This window comes from Maylandia zebra, linkage group LG8 (assembly GCF_041146795.1).
Source record: "Maylandia zebra isolate NMK-2024a linkage group LG8, Mzebra_GT3a, whole genome shotgun sequence".
Classification (NCBI taxonomy): domain Eukaryota; kingdom Metazoa; phylum Chordata; class Actinopteri; order Cichliformes; family Cichlidae; genus Maylandia; species Maylandia zebra.
Genome location: NC_135174.1, coordinates 13,748,379 through 13,774,249, shown reverse-complemented (window position 1 = coordinate 13,774,249; position 25,871 = coordinate 13,748,379). Strand labels below are relative to the sequence as shown.

Sequence of the window (25,871 nt, the reverse complement as noted above, 5' to 3'; positions counted from 1 at the left end):
AGCCTAAAGACATGCTTGTTAAGTTAATTGGCTGTGGGCATGTATGTAAAGTCTGAATGGTTGTCTGATTCTATGCGTTAACCTGGCAACTTCTCCAGCACCCTATGACAGCTGGGACAGACTGGGATCCCTACAGTGAGAGGAGCAGCAGACCCATTGTGCTGTTCTTGTAAGCATTTGGTTTCATTTAAAGGCTCCTTAGACGTGTTACACAAGACTTTCCACTGTTATTATCGTTAAAAAAAATAAAAAATAAAAAATATATATTTGGAAAGAATGGAGGCTCAACACCTTAGAAAGCCAATTTAGATCGTATTTCCCTTTTTAACTTGCGTCACATCTCTATTAAGATGCAGTGTGTATTTAATGTGAGATTAACCTTGAATTAGCATTAATTCCTCATATCGAATATTCTACAATCCAAGCATCAAAGTTTAAACAATCTGACTTCAGCAGAGTGTAAAATTAGGAATTATAACCACGTATAAAGCAATTTCCTAAATCAGGATTCTGGTGTTGTGGACTCTACAGGATAATTCTCGCTGGCTGTCTTGCCACCTCCGTTTCCATCGCCGTGCACATGTAAGCATGCAAACACTGCAATCAGCCAACTCAGTGCTGAGCTAGGAAAACCAGCTGCTTTCCCATCATTTCCAGACTCAGAACTGGCAGCCATACAAGGCTGTGTCAGTCTCATTCTGATACCCAAGCTACAAAATTAGCATCTTGAAAGCATATTTTATGAAAAAGAAGAAAAAAAAAAAAGCCTTCCATGCACAATACTGTAACAAGCAGCGCAAGCCTGGCAAGAAGGTCCTTGATAATATGGCACAAAATTAAGCAACTAAGTAGTATGAAGAGTAGTAAAGAGAAGAACAATCCGCTGCAATGTGGCCTGGTTTTATTGCATAGCACGGAAAGGGAACAGCAAAAAGCAGTTCAATCCATGCTGTGTGTCACAGTTCACAAGTTAAGTTGATGGCTGTTAGCAGCATTTATTTGTTTGGCACAGTGAGTAAGCAGACTGCTCTCAGGCATTAGCACCATGCACACGCACACGTGCCTCTCACCCTCACAACCAATCAGGAAGAGTCAAAAAAGCAAAAGAGGCAAGAGAAAGCAACCACACTCAGGTGAGCGGAGAATATTTTTTATAAAAAACAAAAACAAACTCCAGTTCCAGTTTGGTCCAGTTACAAAACAGTAGAGAAAAAACAGGTGCTCTGAAGCGGTCCCTCCATTCTTGCTGTCAAACTGTACTGCACATCCTGTTACAGCCTAAACAAAAAGCTTTAATCATTATTAAATTTTCACCACTGGCATTTTGGTGCTTGGCAAGTGCTCGTGCCTTGGCAGAGATGGATGAGAGAGACTAGCACCTCTTGTTTACCAATTTACCCCACCTTAATCTCTTTGGCCCGTGAACCCGAGATGCAGCAGTTGATGCCGTCAGTGATTACGTTCACTATAGGGAAGTATATCATTTGTGCTCCCCTCCACTCCAACTCCGTTGCTAAAAATAGGCCAGCTCTACGTTCACCTTAGCAAATACACATGCGCACACACACATCCAGGCTCACACTGACTACTACAGTGGAGAATAGAGTGCAGTCGTGTGGAGAGGGTGGAATGGGGGTGGAGGGGTGTAGTGGGTGGCAAGGGGAAAGTGTATTTTGAGGTATTAGCAGAACAGGATGAGCATGTGGGGATAGATGTGATGGAAGGAGATGGGATAAAAGGAAGATGAAGTACTTTGAAGAGCTCGAGAAAGGGCAGACGTAAAATATTTGAGGAGAAAAAGACAGACGATAAAAGAAAGCGTAGCTTAAATGATGAAATTAGAAGAGGAGAAGGTGGGGATGAGGGATCTCCGATATCCTTCCTTCCTACCGAGCCAACTTCCCTCCCACGCTTGCAGCAGTGAGCCCTGTGACTTTCAAAGAAGGCATTAATAATGCATTCGAAGGCTCACTTTATGCTATTGTAAACATGGCAGGATAGGTGTCATGCTGGTGTAGTAAATGGGCACACATCTGACACCCAAATAAATTCACAGAATAAAAGCCGGCTGGAAACTTAGCTGAATCTAAACGGTCTAACATTCTGCAATGCCCTCATTTTCCTGAGGTGTAATTAGACCAATCAGGTCGGTCTCCCGAGCAGGTGCTGGCGGTCTTAAATGGTTTCAAATGAACCTTTCTGATAGGCCTGAGTAGCTTATCCATGATAACATAATACAGGCTTATCAAAGGTTGGGCACTGCAGAGATAAAGTGAGCCTGAACCAGTTTGATATAAAGAACCGATGTCAGGGTTGCTTACATCATGGCACAGATAAGTGGTATGAGGCCCTGGGCTACGGTGAAAAACTAAACAACATCAATCATCTGGTGTCATACCAAAAAGTGATTTCTAGCATTTGCCAAAAAATGACTGCCTGTAATTAAACTGTTGTAAATTGACTTGTTGATCTTTAATCTGTCAATCATATTTCAAAAATGAATGACATCAAGTCATTTTAATCCAGAAAGAATATTCCTGTCACAAACTAGAGGTTTTTCGGCACAACATTTACAACGGAGAAGCTAGCTGAACTCTCCTGTTAAGCTAGTTATGTTGAGGGTTGAGATATTCTCTTTAAAAACATAATTACTATAAGTATGTTCTTTTTCAATTCAGTAAAAACATCATAATTAACTTTTTGCAGTGTGATATTTGTTTTGAGTGTGCTATAGAAGGACTTCTTGCTGTCTGTCCCGACCTTGGTAAAATTAAAGTACTTAGTTTTGTTTTAAAAGGAAATTACATTCATAATGATATTTCTTATCTCTTACTGAGAGGTCTGCTCCGACACAGTGAAAGGAAATATATTTCATTAAGCAGTGTAAAATCTCTCCAAAATACAAACTAAGCTACAGCTGGACAGAAAAAAAAAAGATGGACATCACCCATTGGTTCAAGTTCCAGCAATGAAGAGTTATCATTTTGTACAATGGCATTTTTGGATTTTGGGAACTAGAATGCTGTTAGTGTGATTAAAATAATATTTGCCTAATAATTGCATAGAAAAATACTCTTAAAGAGACCAACACCACAAACATGGTTTGCAAGTCCAGTTCAGGGGCTCGTATTAGCTGAGGAGATGCCTAGCTTAAAGCTGAAACAGCATCCACCTGTCAGTCAAAGGAGACGCATCAGTTACAGTGAGTCCTAATAAACTGGTGAAACAATTGGGGGGGTGGGGGAGCACAGCAATACAACTGTTGTGACCAAAACATGTTTTGATACCAAAAAGATTGACTTCTGCTGTTGGGCAATTTAATAAGAGAATTTACTAGAATGGACTCATTTTGGAGCAATCCTCAAGTGGCCATTACAGAAACTGTTTTTGGCACTTCCACCTTGGCTTCATTTTCAGCCTTGGAGATTGCTGCTTGAACATAACAATCAGAACAATCAAAAGACACAATCAAACCAAAATAATGCAATCCTCCTGACACAAGAGTCACAGTCGTCAAACAGAATTTCAAAATTCTGTGAAGTGACTTCACTGCAGCTGAGGGCCAGAGGTAATCTGGTTATAAACATTAGACTCTCCATATCCGTAGTTCATTTAGGTGGTAAAGATTCACTGTGTGGTCGTTAAAAACCCAGCTAAGGAAGCAAGCAGAAACATGGCAATAACAAAACCTATTGACATTTCTCTGAAATTAGAGATATTAAAGTAGTGGGAACAATGACAGCACAAAAAGAGGAAATACAATGAGAGAACTGTGCTCTGAAAGGCAATGTGTTCCCTCTGATGCATTACACATTGAAATTAAGCAGCCTTTGATGTCTCAAAGTCAGGACATTCACATGCATGCAAAGTAAGAAAAAAAAAAAAAAAGTTGACTCATGACATGACTAACTCAAAGGAACTAGAACGAATAGTGTACAACCACACTCCAGAAGCAGCCTCAAATTCTCAATAATTACTAACAGCAACATTTTTCTCTTACCTCCCGGCAGAAGCTGACTATGTTCTCCCAAAGCTCCTTTGCCTCGCCCTCATCATTCCGTCGTCGCGCCTCTACATGCATGCTCTCCCTTCTCTTCAGAGGTTTAACCACCTTGCGAAGGGTGAGGTACTGCTGGGGTGTGTGGCATGCTGCGCAGTTCTTGGCTTTGATATCATTGAGCAGCGTGCATGCTGGACAGCTCCACTGTCCTACCTTCTCCTGGAGGCTAGATGAGGTGGAGGACGAAGAAGAACCAGAGGAGGCAACGGCAGAAGAGGATGAAGGAAAGCCCCGGGCCTGTTTACGTATTTTATGACCTGAGGATGATGAAGAAGAGGAAGGTGTGCAGGAGCAAGATGCAGTACCAGGCCCCACTGGGAGGCCACAATGTGTACAGCAGCGGGGTAGAGGCACCTGCTGCTCCTGGAAGCCATGCAGCTTTGAAGAACCACAAGCTGAGCACTTGGGAGCACCTGTAGGGTTGCGCAGGGTGCACTTAGAGCAGGCCCATGTGCTAAAGTCCGGGCTCGAAGGGCTTGCTGGGGTAAAACGTACGGTTTCACAGCCTACTAGGTCGATGAGGTCAGCACCACCCCTTGACGATCTGCAGGTCTCGCACTTCGCTGAGCTGCCTTGGTTGGCCACGGAGCAGCTAGGGCACTTCCAGGTAGAGGCTGATGTGGAAGCAACAGGTAGGTGGGGCGTCAGTGGGTGGTGCTGAGACTCTTCTTCCTCCAAGATACTGAGGCGCTTGCTGGGGTAAGAAGATTCCTGGGGCTGGGCGTGCTTGGGCTTAGCTGGCCTCTGTGGGCCAGGTTGGGGTGGCACACTGGCAGCTGAAGGGGAAGTGGGGCTGGGAGTGTTGGTTCCTGGGTTCGGTGGGCGTCCCGGAGGCGGTACCTCTCGCCTGCTGCGAGGCACAGGATTGTTCTGGAGGGAGGAGAATGAAGTAAAGGTGGAGGCGAGGGCCTGTGAAGACACATGGGGAGCTTCTTGAGGATCACAGGGCGGGGCTGGGGGGGAGTCATCTGTTAGGTCAATCAGTAGCGGGGCCGAAGCGGCTGTGTGAACAGGAAAGCCCAATACTGGCGTGCGCACCTCAGGCACTACCAGCGCTTCTGGGGGGATTTTAGGCAGAGACAGTTTTCTAGGCCCACCACAGGCTGAGCATGAAAGCGCCACAGGGGTGTTGTGAAGTGTGCACCGAGGACAAGCCCAGCCCGCCTGCTGACCCTCCTGACCACCCACCTCTCCATTGCTCTCAGACCGCCGAAACACTTCCTCCTTAGCTGGATGCTGTCCATGGGGCTCAAGTAGCACTGTGGGGGTGATCGTGGGTGTTGGGGGCTCAGTGGGAGCAGAAGGGAGACCATTGGCAGTGGCAGCTATGGTGGTCGTAGGAGGTGTGTGAGTGGCGGGTGATGGACCAAAGCCACAGACCGAGCAGGCTCCAGATCCCTGCGGGTTATTGAGGGTACAGCGGGGACAGGTCCAGCGGTGTTCCTCAGTGCTGCTGAGGCGCAGGATCTGGTTGAGGTCGGGTTTCTGGCGTGGCGCCTCACAGATAGAACAGCGAGGTGCTGCACCGGCATTTAAGAAAGTACAGCGCCCACATGACCACTCACTGCCTTGCACCGCTGCTGCCATGGAGCCTGGAGAGTGAGAGTGGCTGGGAAAAAAAAGGAGAAAAAACAATGAGTCAGAACAGAATGAACCAAACAAATCAGTCAGTAATACATTTTGCCATATAAGTGCTTGGCAAAAATAGATGCATATTAACTATATTGCTGCATAAACGCGCAAGCTATTTCAGTCAAGCGAAGCTTAAAGTGTCAGCAGAGCAAGGGAGAAGAGAAGGAAACGTGACAAGATTTTTCTTATGGAAAAAGCCAGAGAATTCAGGGTGATCACGTAAAGGAAGAAAAGAGCAAACAGCAAAAACAACCCAGAAAACGCAAGACGAGGAGAGGCAGAAAGAGTAGAATAGAAAAATACAGCGCAAGAGGGAAAGATTAGTCAGTGCAGGGGGGGAAAGGGGAAAAAAATCAAATCTCCCTCCTGGGGGCACTGAGGGCAGTAAATCCATACACAATGGCCACCTGATTAGAGCCAGGGAGACAGCGCACAGTGAGGAGGAGCGAGAAGAGAGGAGAGGAGGCTGCTATCGCCTCAGAATACTAGGACAGTGTTGCTTGAGTTTCCCTAACTGACACTCACTAAAACACAGGCGAGAGAGAGGAGGAGGGGAAAAAAGAAAAAAAACAAAACAAAACAGAGAACACACACACACACACACACACACACACACACACACAATCTTTTCCACTTCATATTAGCGGCTCTCTCCCCTCTCAGTGAATGTTAATGCAGGGTAGATGGGAGCAACTTAAGGTCACGTCAATCTCTTGCCCAAATGAATCTCAAATGGATGAGTCTATTAATTCTCACAGCGCTTATGACTCAGGCATATTTTAAATGGCAAGTCATTCATGCCACTGGAGTTACAGCAAATTTAAAGCTCGCTACTATCCACATATCTTAAGAGGACTCAAACAGAGAAAACAGCACAGAAAGAAATCCATCTATTCGGGCCCCTCGGTTTCTTTCCACCTCTCGCAAACTAAAACCTAAAAAGGAGTCTGTTACTGTGGATTGACGTGTGTACAATCCTTTCTGAGTGCCTGCAATTCAGTCAATCTGACTTATTGATAGAGGGTATATTAGGGGCTTGGAGGGAAGGCAGCACAGTCGGATACTTCCAACTGTGCAGCAGAGAGGGTTGGGGTGGGGGCGGATTGAAGAGGGACAGCCCCAAGGGACGGACACGGTTTCTATCTGGACAAACCCATAAATGTCAGTGTCACTCAGGCTGCTCATGTGTGAACACCAACAGAGAAGGTAATGTGGGGATTTTAGGATAGCTGAGGGGAAGGTGCCAAGAGCTAGGATACTTCAGTGTTTTTCACATTGACCCCAGCAGAGAACATGTTGCCCTCAAAGTCACTGAAGCTTGTTGATCTTCTGTGTGATATTTTGGTTGGAGAACTACATGTGCTGTGTTAAAAGATTTCGTTTAGGGCACGAGCCTGAAACCTTTACAATCAGAGCAGACATTTTTGTACTTCAGCTCTGCATTCCCATTGCAATAATGCATTTGTTGCTTTTTTTCATTTATAGACCAATGGTATTGGTCTTAAAAATATCGGTCAGGTTCTAATTGGGCAAATGAATCATAATTAAAAGTAATCTAAAACACCTGACAATTTATTAGCTTTAAAAATAGCCCAAATAAAAAAGGGAGAACTCCAGGTGCATATCAAGCAAACCAGGAAGACAGCTGCTCTACAGTCACAGGATTGCAAGCTCTAGGTTGGGGTAGGGGTTTGGCACTTAATTGTGACGCCAAACAAACACCACACCCACAGTGTGTAGCAGGTAGCAGTAAGTGTACTGGAAACAATGGTAACACAGGACAACCTTTAGCCAAAACATGAGAACCAATGACCTTAAACTCAGTAGTGCAATTGCTAAAGTCCCCACCAATGCACCCACAAAGTGGACTGGATAAATGACTGTCAAGGCAGGTGAAAAACAGACAAACAGCTGGGCATACAGAAGTTATAGTGAGATCTGAGACTCGATGTAAAACAAACTTTTTCTATAAAAGCATATTCTGATAATTCCTTGTTGCTGACACGGCAGTTTGGAGTGCCTGGGTCCTGCTCCTCTCCCCTGAAGTGCCATGTGTCACGGCCAGCCAACTGCCTTTAGTTCAACTTCATTAAACCTTTCAAATCAAGCGAATCCCCAGATCCCAGGGGGACCTCTTACAGACGACCTCTTGCTCCCAGCGCAATGTCTGTTCCTCTTGTCATCCCTTCTCCCAGAGGTAAAGAGGGAAATGACAAGCAGGAAGAAATGTGAACGTGTTACTTTAGTTGTCTCTTGAGTGTGTGGGTCCTCGCTGCTTGGTTGTATGCTTGCATGAATGCAGGCATCTAGCTATATTTATCCATAGATGCAGCACTGCTGCTAGTTTTATTGTCCACCTACATTTGTGTGTTTTCTCAGGATAGCAAAACTATAGAAGCAGAAGCAAATAGTAGCCTTTAGCACCCCTGAAGTCCACACTGTAAGGAGTAAATTCAGCCTTCTAATGATAAACAAAACATAGAACACACTTTTTCTTTAAAAGCACACAAACGCTTTTATCACTGCATTTATCTGCAATGTCTTCATGGCTGCTCTGCAATATTAAGTGCCCTTCTAGCCACTAACAAAAAAGGGGTGCCAATGAAGTAATGTTCATTGAGTAATAATATTAAGGACATAACTGACATTGTTCATCTAACCACAAAAAAAAGAAAAAAAGAAAATAAAGGTCTGTGGTGTGTCCTGAGACTACAGCCCTGTCTCCGCACCTTCAGCAGCTATGCTAAAAGTAGTTGAATTAAGTGGCAGCACTGTGCCAGCTGGGATGGCACATGTTTACATCATGTTTGGCTCTCTAAAGGTCTGCGTATCTGAGTGCCGCAAACATCAATGACGACAACAAGTGTCAACACCTCATGTTTGATGACAGATTCTACCCTGTGGACATTTATAACTGTCAGGCCTCTTTCATCTACAGCAAGAGAGCAAAGTTGCAGTGTCAGCCACGTGGAGAATTTGTCAAAGCAATTGATGTGGTTCTCACTGGAGCACAGGGATCACAGATTCATTATATTTCCATCTTTAGCTGACACCATGAAAGCTTTTTATTAAAGTGATCAGCCTCAAGGATTTTTTAAAATTATCTTATTGATACTAGTTATAAGCAGCGGTATTTACCTCTCACCCAGTACGGTGTGATGAACAACTATAACCTCTCAATTGGGGTTCTCAATGCATTTTGACTGTACTATGTGCACACCCAGTACAGTACTTTTCAAAAGTTTTGAGCTACCCTTCACTTATTGCATATTCAAACACACATGGAAATACTATATATAAATCAAAATCAGAGTTTGTACAATTCTAAGAAGCACCTTTATTCTTCAACCAAGTCTGAACTTTCTTAGTCAAGCTTTTGTTTTTTTTAGTAGTCTTCAGGAATAGTTCTCCAGACTTCTTGAAGGACAATCAAAGCTCTTCTTTGGATGTTTCTGCCTTTTGTTCTGTTCTCTGTCCAGATGATCCCTCACTGCTTCAATAATGCTGAAGTCTGGGCTCTGGGGGGAGGCCGATCCATGACTCATGTGTTTTTCCATCCAGGTATGATGTTATTGTACTGGTAGTTTGTTTGGGATCATGGTCAAGCTGTTGTCAATTGAGATACTTTCCCGATGGAAATTGAATTGTTGTTCAAAATCTGATAGTCCTTCAGTGTGTTCATAATTGAATCAGTTTTGACGGGATCCCCAACACCACTGGGTAAAATGCAGCCCCAAACCATGACAGAGCCTCCGCCATGTTGTACAAATAAGTGGAGACACTCACCAGTTGTACAAACTGACAATAATTTAAGCCAAATTTTCAAATCTTTATTTTTTAAAGGCCGGCTACCTTTTCTTTTGCCCACCACTTGTGCAGTTTCCCCAAATCATTTAAGGACACATTTTGTGGCACACAATTTCAGCTCTTTCAATAAACACCTTGTTGGTGCAAAAATACTATTACATGCCTATCAATTTGTGTTCTCTTTGGCTTTTTTGTACAGGTGACAAGAGACATTAAGAGTTTCAATATTAACAGGAACCTATAAAAAGTACTCCTGTAGCATTTGAGGACTTTCGATCAGAGGTCATGTTCAGAGCTGTTCAAACATAAATGAAACCAGGATTCCTGTAACTCTGCAATGTAAGAGGAAGAATGATTCACAGGCCTGGAGAACTACGGCTTAACCCATTTTTTTAAAACATTTAAATAAAGTCTGGCTGCTTGGAAACAAACTATATAAAGAATTGAGGGGTGGGTCAAGACTTGCACAGGACTATATGTACAATACATGCGTGCAGCAGAGGATGAAGTACTATAGCCTGTGATCCCTGGACCATACTTAAAAGGATGTTTTTAATGTACATGTTCCAGTCACTAACAAAAGTGTGCAGCACACACACACATACACACAGACACATGCACACACCTTTTGTCCTTGGCCCTGTGCTCACTGGAGCTGGTCTAAAAGTGCCCACTTCAGCTCCTCTGTGTCGCAGACCTGGGCAGTCAGCCAGTAGCTTACACTGAAGAGGAAGAGAATAGAAGAGCACCCTCACCTCTAGAAAGCCTATCTTTCTGCAATGAGGCCCTCAATGAAGCCTGCTGCCCATAAAGTGGTTTCTCTGAAACTGGAATTTCACTTAAGTAAAAACATCTATAACCCTGCGGTGATTTCTCAACACTTCACTGGGTGTCAGACAATCAAAGTTTCAGCAGACTGTTATAAAGAGTACAAGTCTAAAATGTCTTAGTGGAAAATGAGCAAGTCTGTAATATTGCATAAAAAGAGTAAATTAACTTCCACAACTCAGGTGTCTACAAGGAAGTCTTCAGGGTTTAGATAAGAGTACCTACAAACAGCAAACATAGTCAAGATGATCAGTATCTACAGCACCCTGGATACAAGAGATGTCAGAAAGGCTTTAAGAAATGCTACAAAATCACTGATAACTGTGTCTAAGGCCACCTATGGCTCTGGCTACTTGGATTCATTATACATACTGAACTCTAATGCGAGATCAAACGAGGAGAATCTTGCCAGTCTCTCCCTGCCTCGCTGTGAGACATTTGGCCTTTGTGCGACAGTCATTAGCACTGCCTTTCCAAGGTTGGCCCCGAGCCCAGGGCCTGAGGGGAAGGTGTGGAATCGCCACTGGCCATTAGAGGCGCAGTGCTCCTGATTTACTCATTCAACACAAACATAAGCATGGCCACAAAAAAAAAAAAAGAAAAAAAAAAAGGATGTTATCAGCACAGAAACTGTGGCTGCTGTTGGTAGCCTAGCTCCTTAATGACTGACCACTTTAACATTTTAATTTTTGCATTTGTAGTACTCACCGTATTTGTCTTATAGTACAGTGTCAGTTCTTCTGTACAGTGCAGGCATTGTGATTTTTATTCTTATCTAAAAACGTGCCAAAAATGTCAGCTTCCCACAATTCAAGCATTTAACCTGCTGTCTAATAAATGAAGTCTGACACAGGACCGAGCAGAAATATAAAGCGAGTCAGTCAGCACTTCAGAGATATTAAATGACAGATGGCCTGTCAGTTACCGTAGCGCAAGTGTCATTCAGGCTCTATGACAGTTTGTCTAGCTGAGCTTGAAATTTTTTTGCAAAACACACGTTTCCTCAAAGCCTTGACAACAAACATTAACTAACTACGCCGCAACTATACAGAATCCCATGACCTCAACATAATGTTTACTCAAAATTCTTGCTGCCTGCCTGAGTGCCAGCTGATACGTTTCTTATCATGTGCGTGCACTTGGGACATATATCTGAAAGGAACATACCGAGTCAGCTCTCTGGTATGAAAACATACTTGGCAGACAAAACGCAGACTCCAGCTGTAGGTTGGTGTCGGTACATTTGTGTGCAGCTTGTAGTGAAACACTGATCCAGTGAATATCAAATAGAGTTGGCTGCCTGCGAGCCAATTTGATTTTGTTAAAGTGAAGGAATTTTTCTATCAAATCTATCTAAGCTGAGCTCAGTTTCTGAATGAGGTGAAGCAAACTTGCTCCGCTGTGGGGTGCTCCTATTTAATAATGTATCCAAATGCATACACTGCTGGTTCGAGCATGCCAGTACACCTTACACGCCTGTCTGACGGGAAGAATTGTAAATGTAGCTGCTGCTCTTACACAGCATGCAAGACAACAGAGAAACAGTGTGAGAAAAATCTTGCAAATTTAGTGTCTCACATTTAAATTCAGGTAGCACGAATCAGCTGCCTAATTTAACATTTTCATACAATCGCTTTAATTTTCGGCACTTAATTACTCATTCACTTAAATCAGAGCATTTAACATCGTTAGGACTCGTTTTTGAAATTTTTCTTGCAATCAGTGAATTTCTACTTGTGCTTTTTCTACTTGATGTGTCCAAGTAGGAATTGCTGGCCTCCAACTTTGATCAACTGTGCTCAACTTCAAACTCAGCAGATTCGTTATCACTTTTTCAGGTATGTAAACTCTGGACTCTGACTCTTAAGGATGTGATTTCCAGGATGTGTGTGACCATGGACTGAATGAGTTTAGATATTAACAGGTCATCATAACCGAAGCGCCTGTAGCATTTACGTTCATGGTTGTTGCTCAAACATAAATAAAACCTGTTCCTGTAACTGTGCAGTATATGAGGAAGAGCAATGCAACACAAGTGACTAATAACAGACTAGTGTGCACTACTACAAAAAAAAAAAAATGAAAATAATTTTTTTTTTTTTTTGGACTGGAAATTAGAACCAAAGGCAGCACAGTGTGAGAGTGTTTGCATAATTTGTTTACTCTGGAATATAGTATTCCTGGGAAGACTAACTTTGTAGTGACAGCTCTAGCTCTGTGCATGCAAAGTAGCACCGCATGACCCATATCAGTGAGGATATTAGCCATTTGCTGATCCACTGGTATTGGCATTTATAAACGGCCAATAAATGAAAATTAAGAAATAAAAGAAGAGACTGAAAAAACACCCTTCAAAAATATTACGAGTGTTGACGATGCATAGCTTATCCACCAGGGGGCACTCTGCAACATCACAGTTGGCAACATGCCAGCTGAGTAGGGTCTGAGGCTAGACAAGTAAATAAATAACTTGACATGACAAATTTGTTTCTGGGATTGAAATTCTGATATTTTAAAATATCAGAATCAGTTTTGAAAATCTGATATTTCAGTCAGGATCCTCAAAGTACAGATTTTTCAAACTTGCAAAAAAGTGTTCTTTAACAGTGCTTTAGTAAAAAGGCATTTATAGTGTATTAAGGGCCACAAGAATTCTGCATTATTTTTAAGTTACCTGTTAGATCACTGCACTAAACATGTTAGTGTAACTGAGCTCTTTTCAGACTTTACTTCCTGTGGTGAAAGCTGGCCAAAGACGTAAGCCGAGAATCCCGACAAAAACAAAACATGAAAACATCCAAGCAATGATGGAATCAAGAACAACCAGACTTTCCAAATACTTCAAGTGTTTGTTATTGTAATTTACTGTGTGCCATTACTCACAAATATATTTAAAAACAACAAAAAAAACTTTCAGTTTCAGCTTTTGATGCCTGCGCTGCACACAAAACACACCCTTTTGCCCCAAGTAATCATCCACCAAACCTCCAAGGCTATGATGGGAAAACCCTGGCTCAGTGAGCCACACAGTAGTAGAAGGTGCGACCTGGCCAGTCAGCCAGTGAAACCTGCTCCTTCAGTGCTGTTGGAAGCTCTTCCTCCTACAGCGCAGGACAACATGGGTGTGTCCATCGACAGTTTCTAGTAAACGTAGTTGAGTTTTTAATTTCATACTTTGAGAATATGCTGCAACTGACTATTTGCATTGTTATTAAACCCCAATAATTCATGCTTAATCATCCAGGTAAGTAAATCCCAAAAGGTTGGTTCTGTTCATTTGGACCAAGTGTTTTCAGTGGGAGAAACAATTCATCCAAGTGACTTCTTCAGTCTCAGCTGACTGCAGGTTTTCCTAACCCTATAAACAATACATTTGCACAATGACTGAAACTAGCCCACTGAATGAACAATGGGGCAGTGAGGAGCTCACCGCTGAAAACACTATGTCCAGATGAACAGAATCAACCTTTTGGGACATTCTGGACTGTTTTTTGTATACTATGTCACAATACTTTAAACCCTGTAACACCAAATTGTGTCATTTCTGATGGAAGTCTCAAAAACTACATCATGTTTGATTTTTATTCCCTCCAAAAACCCAAATTAATTGCACTATAATTTTTTGGATAATAAATTGCCAAAAAATACTGGATGTAAAATATGATACAAACTAAAATCTATATAAAAATTTTTAATTTAATTTCTTTTTATAATTATTTTTAAATACTCAATTTATAAAAAAAGAAAGCAAAAACAACAAACTTGAATTTCCTGGTAATTTTTTCATGGTTCAGGCTTTACAGGGTTAAAGTCAATTTCTCTCATTTTACAGTGTAATTCAAAGTAAAAGCATCAATCAATAACTCAATATAAATGTCTCCATCGATAGTTCAATATCAGGGCTTCCTTGCACTAACATGAGGTCTGTTAAACCTAATAAATGATCAATAATGCAAATAATTAAGGCTACAGTGCAGTCCGGTGTGTTATACTTTTTTAAATTGCCAAAGCTTATTTTCCCACAGGATTAAACTCCTATGATAAGGTCCGTCGAATGTAAACAATCTCCACAGTTGTTTTACTTTCTTGGAAACCAGTTTTATTACAACGCAAGTTTATCAGGAATGACTTTAATAGGCCATGTAAGCCTGGATGTCTCAGGAGAGCGTGACTGTTTTGAACTGCAAGACAGGCTCCAGATGTAGCTCCCACACAAACTCAAAGTGAGGCTTCTCTGGTGGTAAATATTCAGATGGGTTTTTTTGTTTTTTTTTGAGTGAGCGCAGGGAGAGAAGTGGAAATATAGAAACTTAAAACTTATATAATGTTAGAAAAAAAGTCTTGGTTGCTGTGCACTTGAAGATGAACAGATAGATGTTTTTAAAGTAGAAGAGAAAATGGGGGTGATTTTCATAACTGTCAGCAGGGTTTCAGAGCCCTGGCATTCCTATTTGTACTTTTTATATTATTTTTTTTTACCTCTTACATGCAAACAGTACTGGCAGGCAGTAGGAGTGGCAACTCTTCTTCGACAGCACAGAGCTTTTTATTGGAGAGAAAAAAAGAGAGACCTATCAGACACCAATATGTCCTTGGATCAGACGAGCTGTAAAAATGGATAATGAAAGCTGAAACATTCTGCTGCTTCTGAACACACCCTGTGTGCTGTGACGGGGATTAGATCAGCACTTTTACACCATCTCTGCCACACTCGAGAAAACCGAGAATTTATTTTAACCCCCATCAGTAATGAATGCAGCCTGCCTGTAACAGTCTCACAGACAGGAACTTTTTGACTTTATTAAAGTACTTTTCTCACTTACAAGACTAGAGTACGTGTTCCTCCTTAAAAAAAAAATAAAGATACATTTCTGTTACGTGGAAGTTCTTTCTGTTTTCTGAAGAAACTGATGAGTCAGGGTCACCGATTAACAGGAACCTGTTTTTTTTCCTACATGACAGGTAATTCTGTGATGAATATGACTCACTCACATCAACCCTTATGGGTTTTTTTGCAGAGATAAGCCATTAAGTGATACTTGTTTGCAGTAATCTAGAGCACCAGCAGTTAAAAAGAAACTTGGTGACGTGATACAAAGGATTGGAGACAGCAAAGCCTTAATCACACGGGACAATAGAAATATAATTCAGAAAGTTTTAATTAAGTCTTTCCAAGACTTCTTGAGATAGAACATTAAGATGGGCAATTTTAAGATGTTGACAGTGGTACAAAGACTCATACCAGACGAGCTCTTTTGAGAAATTGCCCTTAGGCAGCCAGAAAGTACGGGAGAAACTATACACTGAGAGCAACTTTAAAAATTAAACACACATTCCCTTGTTATGAAACCTAAATATTATTGGAAGCTTTACACAATATAACCTTTGCTTCTAAACAGAGTAAATCAGTGTGTGAATTTCTGATCAGTTTCAACATTTGTATTCTCACTTTTTAGTTCACACTACTTATGATGAAGGACTCAAACCATATATGTATTATCACACTGATTTAAGAACTACCAATCACTTCTGCAAATACCAGTGAGAAAGGAAAAAATGGAGAAAAGGAATGAAACAATAACAGCGGCTTCTGACCTCTCGCTGTGCCCTCGGTGAATATTTCACGACCAGCGCTCGTTTTTTGATGGGTGAATCTGTCAGCGGTGGAGACAGCTTCAGACATTTGAATCTTTAAACAGAGGAAACTGTCTGACTGGGTTGCAACAGACATCAGTAATGGAGCAAAGCGAGCGCAAGCAGGAAGCTAGCAGGAAGCTCCAGAATCAGAGAGGAAGAAGGGAAAGAGATGGCAGGGGCACAGAGCTAATCTGAAGTTCCTGGGGGCACCCAAATCTGAAGGGGCCGAGGACACTGCTGACGCAGCTGTGCCTTGAGCCCGGGGGCAACTTCTAAAACAGTTCCACCCCTGTTACTGCGACACAAATCTAACCCGGGAAGGCAGACCAGCAAAAACCACCTGCCACGGGAAAGCACTAGTTTCTACGTGAAACCATTAACATTAACGTGAATTATACCCTTTCTCCATAGGTGTAATTCAGCAGCAGCAGAGTTTTCGTTCTGTGCGAGACAGACAGGTTATTATGTGCCGTCTTATCTTGGGCCCAGTGGAATTAGGTTACTGAACATATGCTACACATTTCCATGGCAACAAGAGTGGGGAAATCTGGAATCATGTCATTTGCAGAGCCAATGGGCGTTTTTGTTTTTTTTCCTCCTCCTTCTTTTCCCCTGCTGCATCCCTGCACTGTTTTCCACAGAAAGCCACGCTGTGAGACAACGCTTCCATGCCAAGTCTATTCTGGTTGGGGACTGTCCTGACGCGGCCCTGTCTCCATCAGATGAGGCAACGGCAAGGGAGAGAACAGGCTGAAATAATTCAGACATAAACGCGGCCAGCGACCATGCTTGTTGAGCCCAAGTGGACCTGTTTTAATCCAATTAAAGAGAGCACAGCCAGTGGAACGCGGTCGCAATAAACGCCGTCATCCATCATGCTGGGACAGCAGAGACTGGGAGCAACTCTGCAGAGAGCAGACACCGACCTTAGGGCCCCCGTAATGCGACGTGTAACGTAGGATGCTAGGAGTATGCGGCTGAAATGCAATGAAGCAGTCACATTTGTGACTTCACACTATAAGCACTGTGATAAAACTTAACTGCGCTGCCGTAATTACAATAGCGTCATGACTGAGATTCCAAAGTTGCATAACACTGGCTTCCTTTATAACATTCATCTTATCTGAAGACAAGCAGTCACATTAACAGAGTGTGCATTTCTCTCCTGTATATTTGTGAGTTTGCTGGCTCGCTAAATCGCTTTGGAGAATGACCTGAAAAGTAACAACGTAAGAAATTCAAAAATAAATAAATAAACTGAAACACAGGCATGTAAACTTTCACACTTTTGGCGTGAGACACCTTTTCTCAGTCTTTTTCACACTGCCACATGAATCTCTCGCAACAAATAACAGGAAGTCTCAAAGCTGACGCTTTACCCAAAAATCTTTTTCTTTTTTCTTAAGTTCGGCACCACACTTGTACATAAACAGCACAGAGAGCACAAAAGACACAGTTTGTGCCCCATTAAGCTGCCGGAGGCACACACAAAACCCCTCTCCAAAAGTTATTAAACTCTTCTCATATATGTTCAGTTTTTCCTTCATTTACTTTACTCTGAAATCTCAGATCCATTACAGATGTGAAAATACTAGCTTACTTACTCAAGCATTTTTACTGCAGTAACGAGTAGGTTATAGACCAGAGTAAAGATGTAAATGTCCGGTTTGCCAAAAAAATAAGAGGAGCTGGAAAAATGTGTTAATTCCAGCTGTTTACAAAAGCCTATTTTCTTTTTTTCCTTTTTTTTTTAATACCTCCAGCATCAGAAAGCCTTAGAATCCTTCCATGTGCGCTTAGAAGAAAGAGAGTTGTACACAGTTACACACTGGACAATAGGGCTGAACGATATATCGCATTTGCGATAATATCGCGACATGATCAAGTGCAATTTTCTAACCGCAAAGGCTGCGATTATACTGCGATTATATTATACAATTCATGGGCTGCATCCTCCTGAGGCCGCATTTGTAGACCGATTACGTCACAGCGACGTGCCGAAGGCTGTCCAAATTACTACCATATCCCAGAATTCATAGCGCAGCCCAGCCAAACTCCAGTTTCCAGCAATGGCGGCCGCTACTAAGTTTTAAAATTACTCATACTAATCTTTCTGGGTCACAAAATAAACTTTTAACATATTTTCAGGCGAGAAAGTAGTTGTGTAAACATCAAATATCTGCTCGGTTTATCAAGATATCCCATATTTGCAAAAGTGCTTCGACGTTTTCAGAGGCGTCTGCTACCCACCAGCTCGACAGCTAGCCGGGAGCTCGAGGGTTACTGATGCGGCCGAGAACGGCACAACTCCCGGCACATCATTTTCAGATCACCGCGGAGTTTCGCTGCTCGGGTTAAACGTAATATATAAGTCACTTAGACAACCTAAAAATGTTATTGTTGGGCTTTTTTCAGTGTTTTGTTTGTTTGTGAGTAAATCGGTTTGGCTGAGATTAAAGTTATTAGATTAGATAAAATAAAACTTTATTAATCCCCCGGGTGGGTTCCTCCTTGGTTTTCACACAGCTGACTAAACGTTAAACAGAAAACTTATTAAACAGAAATATGAGACAGTCGAGAATTTACACCAGTGTCTGGTTATATTTTAGATAGCAAGAAGCAGACGGCCGAGTTTATTAAACTCCACCGAGACAGCGGTGACGCTAATCAGAACGACCGTCCAATTTCACGCCTTTAAACTTTAAAGGCGTGTTTGTGTGTGTGTTTATACAATTGCTATTATGTTTGCACAATATGTGTAATGTTACTGACTGCAGAGATCAGTAAGATGTGTGTATTTTTTATTTATTAGTTTTATTTATTTAATATTATTTTTTAATTGAATGACTGTCTAGTAGTTCACAGATGTCGAAAAACTGAGTGTGGTAAAGCCACTGATTTTTTTTATGTATATTTCTGCAATCTGCACATTGTACTGACTTTCATTTTAATGTTTACACCAGGGTTCCTTGTCAGCACTTTATGCTCAGATGTTTGTAAGCTAAAAATAAACTATTGTGTATGTTCAAATATACTGTTGTGATTGAAGAAGTTAAATAAAAATGTCAGTCATCAATTCATGCATCACCTCATGTCATCATAACAGAGGTCTGTCTTCCAGGAAAGAACAGTTTAAAATTAATGTAATATAGTATTGGCCATACTATATGATGTATTGCTTGTCTTTGTTTAATAATACAGAAGACAAATACCTTAAAAAATAATCGCATATCGCATCGCAATCGCAATATTGGGGCAAAAAAATCGCAATTAGATTATTTTCCATAATCGTTCAGCCCTACTGGACAACAGTCATAACCTCATAGATTGGGATCTAAAGTCACGTACACATATGGTGGATGCTTCAGGCTGTGATGCCTGGGTAAGAATGTGTACACACATATTTACAACCCAATCGTGTGTCAGTCAATAGTTTCCTTCACTCTCATTGGTAGCTGCTTGATTGATTGATTGGTAATTTATTTCAACATGTGAACAATATACAAGTACATTTAGAAAAGAAAATAAGAGAGAGAAAAAATACTATACAAATTACAATGAGTAGCCTAAAGTTTGAGAAGAGTTTAACTTCTCTTGTCCTCCCGTGTAGACAGCCCTTAAACAGAGTAATTTTGTGTATTTCACGTCAGACAGTTGAGCTTATTCTGCAGAGGTGCATGGATATCAACCTGCATGGAAAGAAGGCTGCGGGTGCTGGCACAGCTAATGTTAGACACACTCAGCAGACTGATCAGTGTACAATTTCATGCACTGGGCTGAACGCCACATTTCACATTCAAGCCGCATTTAAAAACAATCTGATTATCGAAGAATGTGATTAAGAGACTCTAAATCCAAATGCAGAGACAACACTTAACCACATTGCTAAAAGTGTGCTAAAATGTTTCTCTTCTGGCTTGTTTTCTTACTTTCATCCAAGTCACTTAGTCTGACATTTTTTTCCTCACATTTAATGATTAGTATATTAGTCCCAAAGACTATCAATAGATCTGTTTCCTATACCCTCTTCAATTATCAAATTAGCTACCAATTTACAGCTGCCATGTTAAGATGCATGTGTACCTAATGCAGTAAGTGTCACTTGACGCGCCATCAGATCTCAAACAGTTTATAACATCATGTGGCTACTGTGGCTAGTTCTGTCACCCTCACTGAATTTGAGCTGTGAGCCACATTAACGTCTGAACGATAGAACGCCACTGCTTTAAAGGATTAATGAAGCCAGCAATGCTATTAAATGTCCCATTTTGGGAGTGTGCACAAGTGCACTTATGTTGCACATCTCTGTGTGATAAGTGGGCTGTTATCATGAGTGAACCTTCACAGCTGAGGTGCTGAATCAAGGCACACAAAAACACTTCCCAAAGTCAATGGGGTTTACTGCTGGACGCAAACAAACTGAAATTACTCAAGGACAAGTCTGTTCATGCAGTCTCCAAGGTAGAGGGAAAAAAGAAAGAAAAAGGAGGGAAAGAAAATGGTTTATAGGGCAATATATTAGAGAATAAAGCGTAAGAGAATTGCTGAAGTTTAGCTGGACTCATGGTGTACTGTTGTTTCTATATTTCATGCTCTGTCACAGCTCAGCAAAGCTTGCCTAACGTTGTTAGGCTCACACAGTGGTGTGTACATGGACAAAAGACTGAGTGAACATGAGAGAGAGGGTGAGTGGGGTAGATGAGAGAGCACGTTCAAGTGGTACGGCAATGTCTTTCTAAAACATCTATTGTCTGTGTGTGCGTGTGTGTGTGTGTGTGTCCCTCCATGCCTTCCAGCAGCAGACAGAAACGGACTGCATGCACTCGACTGACTGAGAGTGTAGTCTGATTGGTGCTGAAGGCACAGTCTTGTTGCTACAGAGATGCACAAACAAAAGATTCTGCTGAATGAAAAGCAAATAAACTGTATGATGTCAAACTACACTGACAGTACGAGCCAGATTTAAGTTTTAATCATGAATTCAGCAATATTTACGGAGCCATGCTCGAGCCTGGGCATTGAAAAACACGCCTGGTTCCTTATCTTGGCCTACAACACTCACAAAAGAGAGCCTACATCTCCAGACTTCTGCTTCATGGTTAAATAAAACAAAACAAACAAAAAAAAGAAACAAAAAACCCCAAGAGAACCTTGAAACAATAAGACAAGGAAGCCTTGACAGACTTAACTGTTAAACGTGGAGCAACTGCAAGCAAAGCATCGACAGCAGTGGGCAGGAATCAAGAAAGATGAAAGCCCAACTGGAGACTGATTGCTGAATAAATAATGACATCCATTGTGGGGAAATGTGATCGGCCTCTCTGAAAATCAATAACTAACAACCAGACCATGATGCCCTGAGTGACTCAGCAACAACTTCAATACACTGCAGACGGTCGATATCAACTGCCTGTTCTTGTTCTGGGAGACATGACCTAAAAAAAATAAATAAATTTAAAAAAAGAGGGAAAAAAAGGCAGGAGGAAAACTGGAAACACTTCTAAATAGGTTTCTGTGAGGGCGGTTGGGAAGATCAGGCTTTGGAAGAAAGTCAGTCAAAACTGCCAGATGTGCGGCACATTCAAAGCTTCTCACAAACTCCTGTGTGCCGCTGTTCTGACAGCGAATCAGAGATTCAGAAGGCACACACCAGAACAATGGATTAATGCAGCCTTTCTTGCAGATGCACTGAGTGAATCTATCTTATTCATACAAAAAGGAATAGCGTTGTCTCTTCCACAAAGGAGTTTGTTCAGCTACACATAAACCTTTCTCAACCCAAAACTCTGAAAAATCTGTGTTTTACTCTGAAAACTCACAGCTATGTTTGACGGGCAAACTGAGGAGCCTCTAAAACACAGAAAGGGTTATTTTGTGGGTCAACAAATAGATATCCATGATCACACTAAATTCATATTTTAATTAATCCTTTGGCAGGGTTTCATTGCATTGGTTTCACTGAGCCTAGGTCATTCCATCTGCCCATTCAGTCCCCTCTGCCCTGCCTCATTTGCAGCACATACTGTACAGCCGAGCTAGGAGGAGGTGGGATTTTGTTTGACAAATCCGGCTTAGTCAGATTTTGGGTGCATCATAGAAAAACATCAAAATGCAGGCTTTGATTAGATAAGCTTTGATGAGACAGTGGATTTGATCCATAGCTGAGGGGTTAGCGAATCCTCAGTAAGTGTTTCTGTAAGACTATAAAAGAGAGCGCAGCACATTTCTTAAGCCAACAACGCAAATGAGCAGCATCACTCAATTGCAAAAATTAAATACCTCTTTAAGGCTGCCATTAACTGCCCCCGACCCGACCCGAGTGTGCTCAATGTGAGAGAAGTGCTTGATTGGTTAGACAGCGCTGCCCCTTACCTGCGCTCTCGATGAGGCAACGGCTGCTGCTGCTGCCGTGTGATGAAGGTGGTACCCCACACGGGGCTGCTGTGGCTGTTCCTGAGCCAGCCCACAGGGGGTGACGAAGGGTAGGGGGTACTTCGAAAGCCATGGTCCGACTCGGTCTCTGCAGTGAGAGACGAGGCTGAACTCCCCATCACCACGGAGATAAGAAGTTAGTTTCTAAATGTTGTTTTTTCTGTTTTGGGGGTTTTCTTTCTTTGTATTTCCCTAAAGCACCAAATATGACAAGGGATCCACTGTTGCACCCAGTTGGGCACACAGGAAGCCTTCAGAAGAACACAAACAACCCTTATCATGTGGTCTTTGCTTCCCGTTGGCAATTTTCAGCTACGAATATGAAGAATTTCCTCCTTCAAATAACACCAAGGATCCCTCTGGGAAAGAAAGTATTTATAACAAAAAAAGAAAAGAAAAAAAACAGCAACAGGATGGCAAATAGAAAAAAGAAGAAGAAGGGTACTCAAATGAGTTTAACTTGCAGGTGGCCAAGTATCCACAACAGGGTGGAAGTTCTCAATTCAAACAGTAAATTGAGGCAAGAAGCGGCGATTCCAATGGAACAGCTGGCGTCACAGAGGAGAAAATAAAATTTTCTCACAGCAAAGCCTTGTAATTCTCCCTTTTGTAGACTTTAAGCTTGTAACACTCTGCACCAAGTCTTCCATAGTGCCACTCATAATTCCTTGCGTGTTCATTCTCACACATCTCCCCAGCCTGTGCAGCAAAAGTCTTGTGCTGCTTCCTCTTCCTTTCACACATGCTCGGAAAAATGTCTCAAAAAAAAGGAAAAGGAAAACGTGTGCACGTAAAAGTGTTCACTGTCTTAAAACTTTGCAGCAACAAAACCAGACACCTCCAAAAAGTGTTACGTTTAAGATAAACTCACAAAAGGACACCAAGATGACCCCACTGTCCATGAAGTTAGCTGATAATGTTGCAGATTAGTAGTGGCACAGATGATGTTGTAGAAGGGGCAGGGGGGGGGGGGGGGGGGGGGGGGGGGAAGAGTCACACAAAAGTTATTTGCAAGAAGGAAATCAATGCATCGCATTTCGTGGGAGCAGTGTTGGCAACACTACAAGTATGCAAATAGCCAAGTGTCCCCTTTCAGACATTCAGTCTGACTAACAGCTGCTGTGGAGGTTTACCAGTAAAACAGCCCAGCTGCATTTCTCTCACAGGAGAAAACATAATGTTTGAAAGCGTGAGGAAGGGCCATTTCACACAGATCAATTCGGAAATGTGCAGAATCCCTGCACTTCATGTGAATTAAATCTCAAAGCAACACCGGCCACGGGCGTGTTTACCTCAACAGCTGTCACAGCACGAACATGTTTACAACTCAGTTTCAACTTTTGAGCAATATCCAAGTAAACACCCGAGAGCAATGCTCCGTGTCATGCTGCGGTGCTGTGCCAGCACAAGGACTGGAGATGATCCTAGATTCTTCTGTCTGAGAGTCACAGCTTAATTTCTGTCTGATCCCACAGCCTAGGCAGGCCACTTCAGTTCATCATCTTGCGCTCGGATTTATGCGGGGTTGCCAGTTTGTCATAGCAGGTCTATGCATGCGAAGCGACACAGGGAAAGGAGTATCCCCACAGCCACGGCGTCAGAGACTAACTACATTTGCATGGGTGATTTTAGGAGTATCGACAGTTTGTAAACACCCCGGTGCTCCCTGGTCTGCTTGAGCTTTGATAGGCATCAAGTATTAGCTGATCGCTGTGCCCACGGGTCGCTCGCATGGGATCGGATCCGTAGTTTGGCTTTACGGGTTCGGTGAACGTCACACTAAAAACACACGCGTATGTGAGCTTTCAACTAAGTCCTGTTAGCATAACTGCAAAGCGTTACTCATTTGAAAAAGAAAGAAAAAAGGTGATCAGTTTCCACAGCGGTACACAGGGCCATGGAGAGTAATGTGCATGAAGCAGGAAGCGATCCGCAGGCTTTGGGAGAAGCGTGAATACCCGAAGATGTTTCGTTCGTCCAGGCAGGAGAAAGAAGAAGAAGGAGCACTCGGTCGCAAATTTCACCATCTTCCGCCGGCTCCACTCCTGCGTGCGCTCATCTCATATTTCCAGCGTTTGGGATGTTAGTCGCTGAGCCTCGCTGCCTTACATCAGGAGACATCCTCGCCCCGGTCCCGTTATCGCCTTGGATGTGAGCTTGTTCGCAGTGTAAAAGCCGCTCCTCCCCATAATGCTTCTACATCTGGGTCCCGCTACGCGTTCCCAGCCTCCCATGCTCCCGTTATGTATTTTTCCATGTTTTAAGTCTCCCTCACTGATAGCCTGAGCGCAGTGGACGAGGATGCAATCTCCTCCAGCGGATTACTGGAGTGTCGGTAGAGCGCAGGCGCACTGGCCCTGGCGAGCAGAGCAAAGCTGGAAGGCTGCGTTCAAGAGATTTAAATAAACCCCAGTAGAGTCCAAGCTTTAGAGGTCTCGCTCATTATTGTGAATAGGAGCGACGTTAGTAATGAGTGTGTACGGCAGCACAGGGGCAAGATGAGGCATGCCAGCCGTAGGAGAGCACGAGAATAAGAACAATACACACTGTTACAGCTGTCTAGCCTAAATGTTATGTGTTTTTCTGTTGGTTTCCAGAGACAGATTTCTCCTTTGGTCACTTGCAGGCAGAGCACTGAAGGGTTAAAGCAGAAGACAGCGGTGACTGCAACACTCATCACTGCTCAACTGTCCCTGCACATTACTGAGATAAGCCTTCAAACTTCCCCCACTGCTCTCTTCCACTTCATGTAACTTTGCTGCCCTCATTCCTGATCCCTTCCTCTATCTTTGAACTCAGTGTTCACCAGCAAAATACACACATGAAAACACAGGAGTGGCCAGAACATTAACAGGCTCAAACCACATCTTTTTTTTTTTTGCTTTTTCTCCATTTTCTTCTTTAATAAAGTTAAGTCTACCTGAGCTACAGATCGTGGAGAGACTGACTGCATGGCCAATTATCTGTCTGGACCTCAGCTTTTTGTAACTGCAAGGGTGTAATCTTCATGACTCCTCAGTGGAATGTGTAAAGACATAAACTGGTTTGTCTGGAAATGTTCCAATTACAATTCCAGTGAACAAGCAAGCCTACAGTATGTAATGCAGCTGCTGATGTAGACTCAAGTCCAAGCTCGACACCGGAGGGTGTTGCTCAAGACCAACTGCTTCTCGCGGAAAGACGTAAACAGGGAGCTTACTGTATTAGTAATACAATTCCATTTCCAAAAATGAAACGCTGCTTACACAACAACACTGGAGTGGTTTCACTTAAGCTCACTGAGTCACACTGACTGAGACAGGAGAAATCATCATCACTGTAGTACTGTAATAGATAGATGGGTTACTAAAGAGTGCAGATCTGGCAAAAAAGAGAGGGAGAGGGAGAAAGAGAGAAGGGGTAAGAGAGGAAGGAGTCAAGGGACTGCAACCCTTTGTTATGGGTGCACCTGTCCAAGCACCACCTGTTCCACTGC

The 25,871-nt window shown here is 42.5% G+C and overlaps 1 protein-coding gene across 3 annotated transcripts in view; it reads right to left on the bottom strand.

The window, feature by feature from the left end:
- capn15 (calpain 15) overlaps window positions 1-25,871 on the bottom strand; it is a 47,208-nt gene that overhangs the window by 20,200 nt on the left and 1,137 nt on the right. Inside the window, exons 1-2 of one of the 3 annotated variants that reach the window (XM_024803504.2) lie at window positions 22,337-24,754; window positions 4,001-5,669 (exon numbers count right to left, since the gene is read on the bottom strand). In XM_024803504.2, coding sequence (XP_024659272.1) covers window positions 4,001-5,669; window positions 22,337-22,515 — 1,848 coding nt within the window. In that variant the 5' untranslated portion in view covers window positions 22,516-24,754. Of the gene's footprint in view, window positions 1-4,000; window positions 5,670-11,035; window positions 11,387-22,336; window positions 24,755-25,871 lie in introns of those variants that run through there. The other 2 variants (XM_024803507.2, XM_024803505.2) reach the window with 2 other exon arrangements.